The 17,613-nt window shown below is 38.0% G+C and overlaps 1 protein-coding gene across 2 annotated transcripts in view; it reads left to right on the plus strand.

Annotated features, from left to right (window-relative positions):
• Positions 1-17,613, plus strand: part of POLR3B (RNA polymerase III subunit B) — a 79,751-nt gene that overhangs the window by 37,220 nt on the left and 24,918 nt on the right. For both annotated transcript variants that reach the window (XM_049822176.1, XM_049822178.1), the window contains exons 18-23: positions 327-425; positions 3,960-4,087; positions 10,978-11,187; positions 13,050-13,208; positions 14,639-14,756; positions 16,406-16,548. In XM_049822176.1, the coding sequence (XP_049678133.1) occupies positions 327-425; positions 3,960-4,087; positions 10,978-11,187; positions 13,050-13,208; positions 14,639-14,756; positions 16,406-16,548 (857 nt within the window). The remainder of the gene's footprint in view (positions 1-326; positions 426-3,959; positions 4,088-10,977; positions 11,188-13,049; positions 13,209-14,638; positions 14,757-16,405; positions 16,549-17,613) is intronic.

Here is a 17,613-nt window from a genome sequence, read left to right on the forward strand (position 1 = left end):
ATCACAAAAACTTACTAGATGACCCTTATATTTGCCTACATTTTTAGGGATGAGGAGTACATACAGGAAGATTTTATTTAGTTGTTCAAATAAGTAACATTGGTCAGTCAGATTGTGTGAAGCAGTGAATGGGCAAGGGGATTAATTTAAAACAATACAGTTTTCTTTAAACATGTAAAATACACAGAACTTTTCATGTAAAAGTATTTCTCTAGCTTAACTTCTACACATTACATTCCTTCAATATACGTATTATGTAGTTTTATTTTTGCAGAAATATAAGAAAAGACAGTACTTCTAGTGTAATTTTTTTAACTTAACTGCAGGAATTTTGAAGACTTCTTGCATGAAGGCCTTGTTGAGTATTTGGATGTGAATGAAGAAAATGACTGTAACATTGCACTATATGAACACACAATTAATAAGTAAGTATGCATTCAGAGTAAACACTGGTACAGTGGGTGACTCTGTGAAATGCAAGCATATTAATAACATTACTGTTTTCACACATACACACTGCTTCTTTGCTAATGGTTGAAACAACTCCAGATGAAAGCTAAAGAAAGAAATCTGTTTACATACATCCTAAATTATCTATGGGATATTTAAAAAAAATGGTTTAGCTTTTGGGTTTTGGGAGATCTGTTCCTGCTTCTAGCCCTCAAAAATGTGACATATTTAAAGGTATATCCTTTGTTTCTCTGGATGTGGCTTTTTTTTGTTCTAATCATTGGGCTGCTCATTGTAAGTCATTTTATTCAATAGGAATCCAGAAGGCAAATGGTTCCACACGTTAAATAATGATCTTAGCATGCCATTTTGTCATTTGGAAAAATATCTTTCTCTTATGGCTGTAGAGGGACTCTAGACAGCCAGCTTGCATTAAATGCCTGATAGGCCCTGATAAAAATGTCTGTATCATTCTGTTTATTCTTTACCACATATGTTAAAGCCATTCCTGGTATGTGATTTTCATTTAGAAAGATTTCCAGATTTGTTGTGTTTTCTACATATAGGAAGGACCTGGTGCTTTGTTTTTTTTCCCTTTCTCTTGTGACTATGATTAAAGAGCCCACATTAAGGAAGAATTCTTTTAAGTTTTCAAGTCCTCCTATCTTTTTACCTTTTTTTAATGTTTCTCTGACAATATCCTGTCAACTGAAGACTTTGTTTAAGATGTTAGAAGTTACCTCCATGAAATGTTTGATCAGTAGATTTATGCAGAAAATGCATTTTCTAAATGTTCTGTCCTGGTGAGGTACTCGTGAAAGCCAATAGAAATAAATCATTGATTTCAGTGGAGCTGGATGAGACCTTCAGTTATCTTTAACCTTTGCCAGACGAAATGCATTAACTCTGCTAATTAAATTGTATTGCTCCTGCCCAGGCTTTTGAAGACTTTATCACTTTAAGAAATTACTCTCGCATGCTCGTGGCTGGCTTCTGTATACATGAGCAAAGACGAGCACACACAATTGCTGTCATTTGAGCCAAAATTAAATAACTTCCACAAAGCACCAGAGCTGAAAAGTTTGAGTTTCAGGACACCTGACTCAGCTAGGAAGATGAATGGGGGCATATCATGTGATATCACTGTTTAGTCAAAAATTGGAGGAGACAGTGCACTTCCAATGGACTAGTGTGAGGAAATGACTCCACAATAACCGCCAAAAAGTTTGGGAAATTTTTGTGTTGTCCATCAACTTGTTTTGAGTTTAGCTTCAATGCTTGTAGCTAATAGTGCGGTAGGTATCTGAGCTTGCGCTGTATGAGCACATTGCTCCTTGTGTTTAGTAATGATACTCCCTACATCCTGAATTGTGTACCCCCTTCCCCCAGCTGATCACCTTGCATTTTAAATGGTTCGACCATGTTGGTACAACTTGTTCTGGTAATACAACTGATACAATCCACTATTGTGAAGCATCCCATTAACATTCCTGCTTTTGTAATGTAGGCTTCTTTTAGCTACAGTATTCGCTCTTCACCTTTCCAATCCAATTAGGGTTTTTTCTTTGGAGGATTTGACTCTATTTAATGCGTTCAATTTCTTCCTTACCCATTTGTAACTCTGATTTTCAAACTCAAGAGGTTCCCTTCCTTTCTTGGGCCCATTTCTGCCAGCGGCATTTTGACTTGCAGAAATTGAACTGGTCTGTAAAGTCTGAAGGTCTCTCATTAACACTGTGGAACACTTCATGAGATACTAGGATACACATATGTTGCATCTTCTTTGGTTGAAATAGGATTGACCTCAATGGAAAAATACTTTTCTGAAATACCCTATCTGAAAATGTATATGTAGTTCCATGCACTAGTACCTTCTGAAGAAATTCGCTAACTTCACTATCAGTAAGTCTTAAGTCTCTTGTTTTATTGTTTGAGAAGGATCAGCAATTCTGTGAAGTTCTACAGAATGGGGGAGCAGTCTGTGCTTTAAGTTTGCTACTGGGTCTTGAGGCTATTTTGCATTTACTTGACTGCAATTGGGATTCTACCATTTGTATTTTCTTAGGACAGGCTTCAATTAACATAGCTGCTTTTTATCAAGTGGAGAAAAATAGTGGCTATCCTCCTCTGGACAGCAGATAATTTTTAGGTTGCTCAGGCATATTTGTGATTTATAAAGATTTCTGGGGCTGATAGATAATTTCATTAGGCTTGCTTCTCAGGGTTTCCAGACTTTTTCAGATTTCATTTTTCCAGTAGTACATACATTGTTTATGTAAATTCCTGCTGGTCCTTGTCTTCAGTCTATATGTACTTGTGGGTAATTGTTGAGCCTTTTTGAGCTTGTGAGGCTTTGCTGTCTTTTGAGTGTTGTCATAATAAAGATTTTTCCAGTCATTTCCTTTGCAAGGTCTTAAAGTTTAGTAATCACATTAATTTGTTTAACTAATTAAAAAAGTCTTCCAAAAGACTTCCAAGAGAAGTCAAACATTAAAGATGGGATTTTCAGAATGCAGTGGGTTTAGTTGTGTGTGGGAGAAGCAATGTGTGCCTAAACCCAGGCCCTGTGTAATAACTCCAGAACATTATGAAAGATATGCTTTGGATAGGTTTAGTTATAATTATCTTTATTTCAAAATTCCCCATTTCCTAGTTACTTATCTTGATTTTTAAAAGCAGCTCTGCTCCAGCCAAGCTTTATTGTACACTCCATCCTTAGTTATTAGTCACTCCACTTGCATCCCAATGCACACTATGATTTAATTATCTTTATTGAGCATGGACTTTCTCCTCTGAAGCTCATGCCAGGTAGAACAAATTTTGTTATCTCTCAATCTTTACTCCTTGTCCCTGTCTTTTTACTTCTCATCAGTATTGCCTCTTAACAACATAATCACTTTCAACATATTTGCAGAGCTTTTTGAATAGTGTTTCATTATGCCGTATCATCCATGGCACTGGATCTGGTTTGGACACAGATGTTTTCCCTCTAACTGATACTATATAACTGACCTTGGAAAACTAAAATTATGCTTTTATTTTTTTCAATACCTTAATCTGTCTTACTCTTCCTTCTTCCACCTACCCAGTGGGTTTCTAGATCTCTTGAGATTTGTAATTTGATGTGGAAGACTCTCTCTACATGAGAAGACGTTCCTTAAGGCATTTTGCATCCTACTACATAAACTGATGTTTTATTGTCTTGCTGAGCTTCTTCAGGTTGTTGTTATCTGAGGCTTTTTCTCCATGGTAGAAATTCATAAACCCTCATTTATTTCTCCTTCATTTCTTTTCACGTGGAAACACTTAAAGCCAAAAGAAAGTCGTGTGGCTTTTTTTTAAAATACAAAATAAAAATCCCATAGTGAATCCATATTTTGAGGTCCTACTGACTTACATTTTTCTGAACAGGATTGAATTGAAGTATTATGAGATACTACCAATCTAAATAAATGCTAGTTAAGAAGTTTGTTCAAAAGGCTGTTATAATTGGTATTCTTTCTTTTAAGAGATACAACGCATTTGGAGATTGAGCCTTTCACGCTTCTTGGTGTCTGTGCTGGGCTGATTCCATATCCTCACCACAACCAGTCCCCAAGAAACACTTATCAGTGTGCCATGGGGAAACAAGCAATGGGTAAGACTTTTTTTATTCCTTTTTGGAGTGTTACGTAGTTTTTGAAGCTATGTAGAGAAGTGACAAAACAGAGAAATTCTTTCTTTCCTAGTTCACGTAAAAGCTTTGCTATGAAGAGGAAATGAGCACTTCTTTAGCTTTGAGGAAGAAAGAATTTACCTCTGCAAGTTGGAAAAATTAAAAGGAAAAAAATACCAGTCAGTTTCACTTAATGGAGACCATATCTGCAGGTCTTAATACTTAAAAGAAAAATTGGCGAAACTGGGGCACTATTGCTTTTTTGTTGGTTTTTTTTGATAATTGTCATGACTTTCAAGTTTCCAGTGTAGCTGCAGGATTGGCAGAGTGTTGGGGTTTTTTTTTTCTCTCTTTATGCTACGATGTGCTGTGGCTTTCCAGACAAAAAGAGTTAGAAAGAGTTCTCACAAAGAGACACAGAGCACAGAGAGGAGAATTTCCCTGAATAGTTGAGTAGGTGTCCTGAAAATAAATAAATAAATAGTTACATTGACATTAGAGAATAAGAGGAATCAAAATGTGAAACAGAGTGCTTAGTTACTTGAACACTTCCCGCAGCCATAGTTTAGATTTTGGGCTTTTTCTCTTTTGGATGAAGGCGGCAAGTAATGGCCTCTCAGCAAAATCACTGAAATAAAATTAATTTCCTGAGCACTTAATAATTCTTTTTACAAATGTGATAGGTGGTCATTAAAAAACAACCATTTTGTAAATTTGCTGTTGTGGGTAATTGACACTAGGTAAGTTCTAATCCTTCCTTTAATACACAGCTAAACTAGCATTAAAGCGTCCAAGTCATATGGCCTGTGATAAAGCCAGAGTGAGTCCCAAGAAGAACCTGACCAGTAGTACATCAATTCAGACAGCTGTATTCAGACTTGTGCTGTATGTGCCAGTTTTGTGTCTTGTATTGATGGCTTGCTTGCAAGTTGAGAGCTACAGTAGAACAACTCTGCGTCATAAAAAACTACCACTTCTGTTAGGTTTACTAAACCATTTGTTTTGTGCTGTGTGTTCAAAACTGAAACACTGCACCTTTTGTAAGACTTCTCCAGCAGAATTGATAGCAAAGTAACTGCCTTGCGCTGAACTGTCATGTTCAGTGCACCAAAACAGCAGAAAATAGCAACAGATGCATGTCCTCCCTTTAAATTTAAAAAAAAAAAAAAGAGCGATACAATCTTTTCCTTACAGTTCTCCCCCATCCCATTATCTTTCCCCCACCCCTGAGTCTCTATTTTATGACTATTAGTCTCAGAAGGTTTGGTTAGTTACCACACACAGTTAAGCAGGATCAGTGTGTACAGAAAGCCAATTCAGTATCTGTGGAGTTCTTTTGTAGTTTTCTGTGTGAAGGTTTTTTTCTCGTTTTGTTTTGAGTGTCATTTGCAATTCATTGTCTGTGTTTTCTGAGGTTGGTGTATTCAGCTGCTTTGACCCTAGGTCTTGCACATTTAGCTCCTTGGATACAATCCTCTGACGTTCCTGCTGACGCTAGGAACACAAAAGCCATTGAATATCTTGAGCAATAAAAAAAGCCTTTGTTTCGGTTTGTTATGACAAAACACCTGACTCAAAGAATAAGCAGCTAGATAAAAGTACATTTTAAAAGTTGGCACATGATCTGAGCTATATTTTGCCTTGGCTGAAGTATCTGCAAACACCTGAAGCTTTTTGTAATAACTGCTTAAAAAAAAGTCACCGTAAGTGGCAATATGTAGGGGCAGAAAAGATTTTTCTCTGCACGTATTGACCAAATGAGACCTAGAGGATATTCCTGAAACATTACACATACTTTTTTCTGTTTGTATTTATGAAGAGATGTGATATGTAGTGCTTCAAACCCCCACCTTGAACTAACCATCCACCCTTCTTGCTTTCTTTCCCCATCCTGAAACTGCAGAGCAGCTCCTGGTCCAACATTGCCATGTGGAAAGTCTCATGTCCAAGTCCTCTGTGTCACTCCCTCCGCTGTCAAGACCTGGGAGCAAGGAGGGAGCCCTGGGGCTCAGACTGGGAAAGGAGAGCCTTGTGCTACTCCACACTGACGCCCTCTGACCACGTCACAGGGCTGTGCCAGCAGCTTTGGACAGTCTTTGCTCTTTTCTGAGCAATATCAAGCTGGGGAAAGGTGTAAAAGCACAAGTAAATGGAGGGTGGACATCAGAGCTTGCAATGGGGTCTGTAATCCAGTATCCCTGACAATTGTTAGGTATTAAAATATTAATGTTTCTGCAGGATAAAATTAAATGGGCAGAATGAGACATCTTGTTGGAGGACTAGGGCTGCGCTTAGTGAGCAAACTGGATTTCAGTGAAATTAAATTGAAAGTAAGTCCCTCTGTTTTGGCATAGGTAATTTACCATATGTTGCAGGTTGAACTGTAACACTGTGGGGAAGTTATGATTAGATGGCAAATACAACAGCAGCTACAAGGACCTCAGTTGAACGTTGACATTTCAATGCGAAGTTAACAGTTGTAGCTTAAAATCTGAGAAGTATTTAAGATTAAAATACAAGAGTCTGCACTGTTTGCATTCCATGTATTGCTAAGTTAACCTTTAAGAGGATCAAAGGCTCCTACAATTAGAGAAATAATTTTAAATGGAGCTTTGCAGTTCCATTAAGACATAGAGAATCAGTTTTACACACTGTACCTCTGACTGTGAAGTGTTGTATAAAAGCCTAATGTAAGAAATGAAAACATACACATTTTTCTGCCAGTAATCCACCATATTGCACGTGTACATGCGCATCTGTGAAAGTGGTTGTGTGGGTACACAAAGCAAGCTGTACGCTCTCACAGCCCAACTGTGCAATGAAGTTTCAACCCAAATGTCATAACGCAAGTCTTGAAGTAAGGAAAGGAGGGTTTGGGTGTTAATCATTACTTTAACCTGTGAAAGAGCAGAAAGTATTTGAGGAGAAGGTGGTAGGTGGGTGAGAGTTTTGTTGCAGAGGTTCATGTTGAAGCAACTTCTTTGATATTACAAAAAAACCCCTCTTACTGTATCACGGACATTCTGCTTTGTTTCTGTGAAATAGCAAAGCCCTTAATATACTGCTTTGCCTTGTGCTATAAGCAGTTGAATGTGTTAAAATTGAGTTGAAAAGACAAATGTGCTTCAAGGAACTAAATGCTGGGGGTTGTTGGTTTTTGACAGTTGTGAAAGGCTTGTTGGTGGGCTGAGAGCTAAAAGTGCTCCCAAATTTTGTATGGCTAGCCTATTGGCAGAGAATCAAAACAAATGTCAAAGCAAAAGCGGCTATTGCTGGTCATCACAGCTGGACCTGGGTGCTTTGTGGCCTGGGCTCAGTTCTGCCACTGCTCTTGGTGGAGCAGCGTTTGTGCTCTGTGACACGGTCTCTTTTAGCCAGCTCTTCTCTCCCTGGTAGCAGGCACAGAAGTGCTGAGGCAGAAATGAGCCAGACTGCTTCCCCCAGTTTACCTGTATCTTTTAACTGACTTCTTAATCTTCCTACAGGGAAAAGAATATTTCAAATGCTGAACATCCAGATCACTTAATACACGTACTGTGGCAATCTCTCTGAGCTGCATTGGAGCCCCTTCCACAAGGTTCAGTGCAGTGTTTAAAAACTGTACTGTCTTCTCTGTTGGTTTGTGCTCATATGAAAGGACAGAATAGTAGAAAATCCATGGTGATATCAGGAGAAATACAGAAGTACAGCAATTCTTTTCTTGGCATGTGCAATAATAGCCCTTTTGGCTCATATCTTCAGTAGATTAATTTTGATTGTACAGTGTAATGTTGCTGTAAGTAATATACCAGAGAATTGGATAAACACTTCTTTTAGCTGGCTGTTTGTTCTGGTGAGTTCTCAAAACTTTCTGCATCAGAATAACAATATCCCGTTTATGCTAAATATCAATAGATAGCATTTTTATAGTGATTACTTCACACTGAAGAAGGATCAAATGATACTTTAAAAGAAAAAAGAACTTGTCAGGAAATGGAAAAAGAAAAAATGCACACGTGCACTGAGAAAAGCAAGAAAATTATCTTTGTTGTATCCAGGTCAACCTTGTGTGTTTTGCTTTAAACAGGGCTAATTACCAATGAAAAAAATTGGTTCTTGCTGTTGGGATAATTATAAATGTGGGTCATTGTGAGCAGGGTTTGTTATGGTGAACTTTAATTATACTTTACTTTTGCTTGGCTGGTTGGCTGAAGCAAACAAGGGCTCTGTTCTTTCAGAGAGAAAACAGAAATAAAGCTAGTGACTTCCTTCATTTCAACACCCACACAGAGGTCTTGTCCCAACACACCAGTCCTCAGAAGAAGAGAGCTGCTTCTTAATTTTAATAAGCCGATTGTGGTTTAAGGCTGTGGTTCGTTAGACCAGTCTAACGAAGGCATTATTTGTATAACCATTAAATTGTAGCCATTAGGACAAATACTGCTGATACATGATATGCTTTTTTGGCTAATTTATTTCACTTGTGCTCTTGAATCGTTCTCTAATCAGTTTCTTGCCTGCTAGGATATCCATTGTTGATATATCTGTATATGTTTTCCACTTGATATGATACAGTATTCAAGCTGTATCATGTTCTTCACCATTCCTGAAGAATTGCCTGAATACAGTTTATTATTGAGGCTCAAAATCTCAGTCATGTCAGTTGCTGATGGCTTCTGGTCTGATACAAACAGTAACAGTTCTGTTAGGCTCATCTGAACCTCTGATAAAAATGCCAACTTTGAAATATGTGAAGCATCTGAGAGAGAAATAATTTGCATTACCTGAAATATGTAAAAGTGTCGTCTGTAATCCTTGATACATAGGGGACCTAAACAGATTGTTACTGGGCTATAAAGGACAATTTTAGCTATGATCAGGTACTCCAGACTTCATCCCATTTTAGCATCCCCAGCCAGTGAACCATAGCAGGTACAGCATATAAGCATCTCAGAGGAGAAGAAAACTGCAGGCATTTCAAAAGTGAAAGTTGGTGTGGCTTACTCAGGAGAAGATTTCTCTCAACGACAGGAAAATGTACTTATCTGTGAAACTTTAAAGATGAGCTCTACAACAGACAACCTATCCTGAAAGCACACGGATTATTCAGTCTAGGTGCAGAGGGAAAAAATGGTCTAAAACTCTTTAAGATTTTTATTTGGAAGCCTAATACTTAGGCTAAGAAAATATCAGAAGTAACAGGGACTTAAGATGCTTGGCCTTACGGGCGGTGATGAGGAAGGTCTTCAGTGTTGATGAATCCACACCCTACCAGCTTGCTACTTACTGGAGACAGAAGGTAGTGCTCAGGGATGATTAATTCCCTTCTCCAAGAAACAGAAAAGCAACTGTTCAAAAGCAAGAGACAAGTAAAGCCTGTTAACTCTACCAAATCTTCCTCAACGTTTGAAAATGCTGTGCCCTTTGCTTCAAATCCACTTTCTAGAACCAAGGAGAGTCTAGGCATGTAAGAGCCAGCTATAACTATTTATTTTCAGATAGTATCTTTTGAACTATCTCCCTGTTCTCGTCCTTGGGAAGGGTAGACCTGTGGTGGTTTAGGAGAGAGAGCTTAGTGCCAAGGACAGGATAGGTCTTTGGAAATGCCCATGATGCTGCCTGGCTTTAGATATTTGATTTTCTAGACGTTTTATTTAAACGCAGGCATTTGGAAATTGCAAGTAGATGCATCTAAAACGTGAAGCTGGCCTCTTCTAAGGGCAGATTTGTGTTCAGCTCTACTATATTCTAGCTGTGTGAAGTCTTCATTATACACTGGCTGTTTTGACCTTTCCTTGAAAGCAGCCAAACTCTGAAATTGCAGGAGAAAATGGAAAGTTTTTGAAAGACTTACCTCCTAAGCACAAGTACTGCAGAATATTTAGCACTTAAAACTTTAAAACTTTAACTTTTCAGACTGTAATTTCTTAATTGCTTAGAGACATAGCATAGTCCTGGTGCAGCAAACTCTAATAACATACGATTGCCTTAACTTTTGTTCTGCTACACAACGGTTTATGTTTCCCTGCTGGGTGTTAATTATTTTTTCCTCAGATTTCAGAAGACACTTTGGCAGTCTGATGGGACAGGGCCAAAAATTTCAGTCTCAAGCTGGGAGGTCTATACAAAGGATTGAATTCTGAACCGTAAATTTAAAATTAATTTCATGTAAAAAGACAAATATATTGTGAGTGAACTTCTACTGTAGTCTTTCTAGCAATGACGCCTCTAATTTCAGAAAGTAAATCAATCTTGGCTGCTGCTAACTGTATGCTTTGTTCATGCTTTGTGACATTCTAACACAGGCTGCTGTTGAACTAATTATTGCCCAGAAAAGGAAGGAAATATGATGTGGAAGACACAGAGCTTGATCCATAGTTCCTCTTGAACTCAATGGGAGTCTTTCTATTGATCCTCATGAAATTTTGGATTAGGTCTATGGAACACAAGTTCAGCTTTCCAAAAAAACCCCCTATGGCTATTAGAACAATAAAAGCAAACTTCATACTTGCAGTTTTATTCAGTGTCATGATTAAAAAGAAATCTTTTTTGCATTCAGTCATATAGGACCTGACTTTGATTTCTTTTGTTGTTGTTCTTTTTTTCCTGATGCTTAGGTTTTCTGTGTTTAAGAAAAAAATAAATAATTCTTTCTGGAAGCTTAAATTAAGAAGCCACTTACATCTTTATTTAAGTATAATAATGTGAAATTGTTTTGGTTCAGTGTCTTATAAGATTGGTTTTTTCCCCTTCTTTTCTTGAAGAGTTTCAATTATTAGATGAAATTCCTCAGTTTGTGGTTTTAGTTAATTTGCATTTTGGTAATTTTTTAGCCAAAACATTCTAGGAAACTCACTAATGTTCACACACTTTTGTTTTTCTTTTACACACAGGTACTATTGGATACAATCAAAGAAACAGGATAGATACTCTTATGTATCTTCTAGCCTATCCGCAAAAGCCAATGGTAAAAACAAAAACAATTGAACTGATAGATTTTGAGAAACTGCCTGCTGGACAGAATGCCACAGTTGCTGTGATGAGCTACAGTGGTTACGATATTGAAGATGCTCTTGTCTTGAACAAGGCCTCTTTGGATAGAGGTAAGAACCATCAATTCTTTCCCACTTCTCTAGCGTGTGTTCTAATAAATGTTTTAATAAACTTACTGTGTCGTGGTGTTGTCCTATAATAACTGTTATTGCAGTTATGAACAGTACATCTCTAATTAAGAAATTGAATTCCAAAACTGCTTTGAATGCTTTTGTTTGTTTTCTGCATGAATAGTGATGGTAATTCCATGCTTTCAATAGTGTGGTGAAGTTGCCAACATGTAAATAAACTTCTGCGTATGGATATTATAAGAAAAAATGGCTAACTTTTGACCTCAAATAAAAAAGTGTAAATAGACCCTTTCTGAAAACATTTAATTAACAAAAAGTGTAATGTATTAGATAATCTGTTTCATTGGGCTAGCTTTTGAGATGGTTACCTGAACCTTTGTTTGTTACTGATAGAGGGGTTTCATTATTTTCACCAGTAACAAAAGCAATAGATGAAATTAGACTTCTGAATGTATTTGGGAAAGGAATGGAACATATGGCAATTTGTGTCATTGTGAACTTTTGATGCTCTGAGGGAGCAATAGCAGTATTGCCTACTTTCTGAGAGAAAATAATAATATTGTCTAAAGCAAAATAAGTTAAGTGTTTATTCAGAGATAAACTAATGACCAACCTCCTCAAAAAAAACCCAACCTCTGTGCAGTGTATTTCAAGGAAAAGGACGTAAGTACCAAATAGAAGGTAACCAAGTGAAACCTATGTTTGTGCCAGTCTAGCCTGTCTCGCTCTCTCCATAATTCTTCAGCGCTTTATGTTAATGCTGCTGGGGGCTGGAGGAGAGTTGCCTGAAAACTTAGTCTCTCTTCTTTCTCTTTTCTAAATAAGTTCCCTTGAGAGAAGACATAGTGCAGTGTGATCAAATTGGTTTTAGTTTCGGGTGGCCAAAATCAGATTCTTCCATCACTTTATTCCCGCCCCCTCTCCCCCCCCCCCCTCCCTCCTAGTTGCTAGGCAGCAATAATAGTATTCCTAGACATGTATCTTTGGCATTAATGTCTGCTGCATTTAATTTATGCCTCCTTTTCTAAAACAACAACAGGCATGATTTAAAACTGAATGTTTTCTTTTCTGGTAGACTGGTAACATTTACCGGGAGAGCTGTGGTGCTTGTCAGGACTTACTTGACATAATCTAAAGATATAGATGTACTGTATGTGGCTGCAACCATCTTTCAAATGAACTAAAATAATGTAGAATTATTAGAAAGCCTTGCTCTTGGCTGTCTCTAATTCTAATGTGACAAAAGAGTTTAGTATTGTGGCTAGTTGCTGTGCTTGGAGAGAAATTCTGGAGATGCTACTTTTCTCATCTAAAACCCAAACCAAACCTGTTTTATAATAATATATGCAATTCAGAATTCTTTCAGCTGGGAAAAAAGTGAGTAATGGGGTGATTATATGAAACAGTCAGTACTTTCCTGGTAGGCTAGCTTGTGTCAACCACAAACATGAGTAAAAGTTTAGGTTTCGTAGAACTTCCGAAAGGAAGAGGTGCTGTGCTCATCCTATTACAGTCTCTTCTCCTATGTTGTATCTCCCTGTGGACCACCAAAGGTAAGAGAAATGATGCATGTGCATGTGTGCAGAGGTATAGAAGGAGATTAACACGACTTCAGAATTGGACCGTTGTCCAATGTCTAAAAAAAGTAGCATGCATGATCTGATTTTTTAAATTGTGAGTTACTAGGTATCCATGTACAATGTTATGCATATTCAAGATAATGAATAATGTAACTAATAAAATGTAGCTCAGGAGGTGGATCAGCATTCTTGTTTTATTCTGATAATGTGTTACAAAGAATCTTGGAACTCCTAGGCAGATGAGTTTGTGTTACATTTTAGGTTTTGGAAGGTGTCTTGTATACAAGAATGCCAAGTGTACACTGAAGCGTTACACAAACCAGACATTCGATAAAGTTATGGGTCCAATGTTGGATGCAGCTACCCGTAAACCAATCTGGCGCCATGAAATTTTAGATGCTGATGGTATCTGCTCTCCAGGTATGTCAAACTACATGTTCAGTCATGGCATGTTCATAATCTGAGGTAGAAATTAATGTTCTGTTAATATTTCTTGTGCACCTTGTTTTATACTTAGTGTAATCATATTTTTTTCCTTGAAGGTGATAGTATTGTATGGAAAATTTAAAAATGTTAGTTTCTGAAAGCAGCGTGGAACCAGTCGTTGAGGATTTTTTTGTGCATGAGAAAAGGGAGCTTTATATTTCAGTAGAAGAGTGAGTCTTTAACAGTGTGTATCTATTGAAGTATTAGAACTTGTATTCTTACATCCCCAAACTGGCAAATTTTTAATACTTTAGTTTTTTACTGTGTCTCATATGTTCTGTCGTTGTTGTTTTTTAAGGATAGATTCCTTACTATTTTGATTTTGTGTCAAAACCTCCTAGCATGCTGTGAGTTAATGCAGTTTTTTGAGGAAGTAAAACCTTGTGGTTTTAACACTTTAGAAATGTGATTGGAGGACCATAAGAAGCTAAACGCAACTACATTTAGTTATGAGGACAGGTGTGTAACTTTCCAATGGAAATAAGTTTGAGAAAGCATCCTTCCATACTGTCATCCTTCAGTTAGGAAACAGCTTAATAGATCTGCTGAGATCTAATAAGAAAGGTGCTGTAGAAGGCACTAAACTTAATTCCATTAGAGCGACACAGTTGGGTCACTTTTGCTGTTTAACACATCACAATGGAGCTTTCAAAGTTAATTAAAAAAAGGGCAAGAATCTTCTGAAGTATTAGGATAGATAGATAGCACTATCCTATCTGACAGACGAGGGCTGTTCTCAGCGTGTAGGTAAACACTCTCTGAAATAGTTCATGTGGACAGAAGAGACATAGGGTGAAGTTCAGTGTAATTTTGTGGAGGAGGTGGGAGGCAGGTACTTGATGTACACTAGTAGCATTGGGCATGCTACTGATCTGGTTTTCTGTGTGAAGAGCAGGATAAGGAAATGGGGGGGAAAATAGCTGAGACCAGAAGCAATAGGAAAAAGTAATTGCAAAGAGAGGCTGAAAGCAGTCTTGCACAACTCATTGTGGAAATAATGCGATATTCCGAATTTAGGTGTGCATTTCTAAAATTTGTCAGTTACAGTGTTGCTTGTTAATTTTCTCCATACTTACAACAGATGACTTCAGATACTTTTGTGTATTCTTTAGACCCAGGGTATGTTGAACAGCTATTCCCATAGTGCATCCAGCATGCAAGCTGTTCTGTTTTAGTTTACCAAAAAAAGCTAGTTTAATGATTCCCTTACCATGCAATATTTAATAAAATAACATGGCATACTTCCTGGACATGTTCCTTCTGGTTTGTCTTCCAGCTTACCTTTTTTTAAAGCTTAAAATGTATTTCTAACATAGGTAGCCAGATAAGTTTTCATGGTGCTTTTTTTTTCTTGTTCTTTGTAGGTGAAAAAGTAGAAAATAAGCAAGTCCTTGTGAACAAATCTATGCCAACTGTGACCCAGACACCTCTGGAAGGAAGTAGTGTGCCTCAGCAGCCACAGTACAAAGATGTGCCAGTAACGTATGTTGCATCATAACTTTATAGTTGGGGAAGGTACATGGAGGAAAGGTATCTGAGAAAATATTAAATTCTAGAAAAGTCAAAGGAATAAACTTCCCTCTGCAAAAATAGACCTAGTTCCCTAGGTCTTGATTTTTCACAGGATTTTTCAGAGCCTAGGTTATGCCTAGCCTAGAAGTGCCTAGCCAGTTAATCACTAATAAGTTAGATTCTGACACCTAGATTCTGAAAGGCTGGAACTGCAAAGAGAGGGAGGAACCCTCCTGAAGATGTACATATAGAGAGGAATCACTGAGTAGATTCCCAGGAGAAACTGAGGAGAGAGCTAAGACAGTGGTAGAGGAGAGAGGAGTCGCTCATGGATGAAGAGATGGAGAAGCAGGAGAAAAGCAGGATGAGTGAGAGGGCAGAGAACACGTGTGTACTTAGTGAGGGGGCACATCTCCTCCATACCAGCTCCCACAGAAAATGGCCAATGCTGACTGGTGCTCAGCCTTCACTTTGCCAGGCAGAAGGCCAGGAGATGGAGACCTTCCTGTCTCAGAGGCTGACAGTCAGCTCGTTCTGGCCACTCTAGTTAGACGTCCTTTACCAAGGCACCAGTGAATGGGAAGGGACAGTCAGTGAGAGTTTTTCTGAACTCTTGTCCTTGTCCTGAAAGAACAGGAGAGGGCTTCTGAGGTGTGAGGTGAAAATTTTGCATTAAATGTAAAAATAAAGAAAGAGGGAAAGAAAGAATAAAGGGGTTTTCACTGTTTTGTCAGGATTAGCCTTGACAGTTTGGTAAATTAGAGAGCAAGGGAAGCAATTGGTACCCAGATCAGAAAGGCAGAATTAGCTTTGCTGCACTTCTGTGTGTTTCATAATCAATAGAAAGCTCTAGGTTTACTCCTACAAGATATTAATAGAGAAGTGAGGCAACAGTGTAGTTATCAAGAGCAAGGAAGTAATTCTGCCAGATAAAGGCATGGATCCAGGGCTCCCAGTTTAGGTGTCATAGTTTGACCATCTCAGCTCCTACATAAGGTATTAAAATCTCCTCTACCCTTATTCTGCAATACATATGAAAGAGCTGATACCAGAATAATTTCCTTTCTGCTCTGTCATGCCTACCTTTTTCCTCTCCTTCCATAATCCCTGCATCTTGGACTCTAGAGTTCATGTCTCTCTGTACCTCATACTGTGTTCTGCCCTTGGTTCATTTCCACACCTGCACCTGATGCATAGTTTCAGTCAGGATATTATGCCTTAATTTTGTTCTTAAGTACTCATGGTATATGCCTTAAACTCCCTTCTTCAATTATAACTCTCTATTTGGCTTTTGTTTAACTGAAGATCCAGAAATTTGCATTATACTAGGAAGCTTTTTTCCATGAAGAAGAGCCCACGTGACAAAAAAAATACACCTTGTTCTTTAAAAGTTCAGCTTAATTCTCCCTTTTTTTCTATTGTATCTCTTAAGCCTTTTCTTTTCCAGAAACATACCATATTTTGAAACTTTTTATATATATAATCTTTGCTCCATTGGCCTCCCATATATAAGTTCTGTGAAGACTATAGTTTGGCCAGAAGCTTACCAATACACAGATACTTGTTTGTAACTTGTGTTTGGTTCATAGATGTAAAACTCATGTTTTGTCTTGTACTAGCTACAAAGGTGCGACTGATTCTTATATTGAAAAAGTAATGATTTCATCAAATGCAGAGGATGCTTTCTTGATAAAAATGTTGTTGAGGCAAACGAGACGTCCGGAAATTGGTGATAAATTTAGCAGTCGTCATGGGCAGAAAGGTAAGCTACACATTTGATAAAAATAAACACAGGCTGGGTATGCCTACTATACATACATAGTATCATCATGCATGTTTCCATTGATTGGTTCAGATCTTTTATGAATGCAGTGGTAGAAGACCATATCTCTTTTTTTGGTTAACTTCACCTAATTTAGCAATGATGTTTCTGGAACTGAGGAGAGGAACTGGCAAACACAACTCTCTGTTGACTTATGAATCTGGAAAATACTATAGTTGCCCATTTTAAACAAGAACAGGGTTTTGAGATTTGGTTGGGGTTTTTTTCCAAGTGTGAATTAGGTTTTAGGTGACAGGTTTGTCAGTGGGTTATCAAGAGAGAGATTGGAGGAAAGAGTGAAAGGGCCTATTCTGAATGGACAGAAAAGACCAGGGATGGAATGGGATGTCTGCAAGTCATCTCTGCAGACATATTGCTCTAAAGACAAAACTGCAGATAGACAGCTCAAAGCCATGGTGTAAAAGGGAAGCAAATAGGAATGCAACTAGGAGTGCACCAGCAGAGTCCGGAAAGAAGGGGAAAATGTTTTTGAGAATGCACCTGGGACATGATCTGGGGCACCTCTAGATCTTCAAATTGAGAATTGAAAATGGGTACCTACTAGGAAGCTGTGTGGTGGCAAGTAGCTCTCTGGTGTTAATGTTAATAGTAAGATGAAAATCAGGAGCCTGTTTCCATATCTGTTGAAAAAAGCAGTGGACTCCCTTTGACCTTAACGGCAAAAAAACGTGACTCAGACCATCCTCTCTGAATCTCAAAGGGCTGGGAGGTGTGGGAGGGTTGTTAAGAAAGAAGTGACTGAAAACGGTCTGACTGTAACTGACTCAAAATCATGTTTTGGTTCCATTGGTCTCAATGTGGGACAAGTTTTGACACGTTTTCATCTGTCTGTACACTTGGAAAATCTAGATTATTAGTACTTTCAGCATGACCTCCTGCCTTACTGTATGTGCTGTGCTAAACCTACTACCTGAATTTTGTAATCTTGTTATATTTTTACGTCTTATTTTGGTTTGAGAACATTGCTCGGTCTCTTGTCAGATG

The sequence above is a fragment of the Accipiter gentilis genome, chromosome 18, assembly GCF_929443795.1.
Source record: "Accipiter gentilis chromosome 18, bAccGen1.1, whole genome shotgun sequence".
In the NCBI taxonomy this organism is placed as follows: Eukaryota; Metazoa; Chordata; class Aves; order Accipitriformes; family Accipitridae; genus Astur; species Astur gentilis.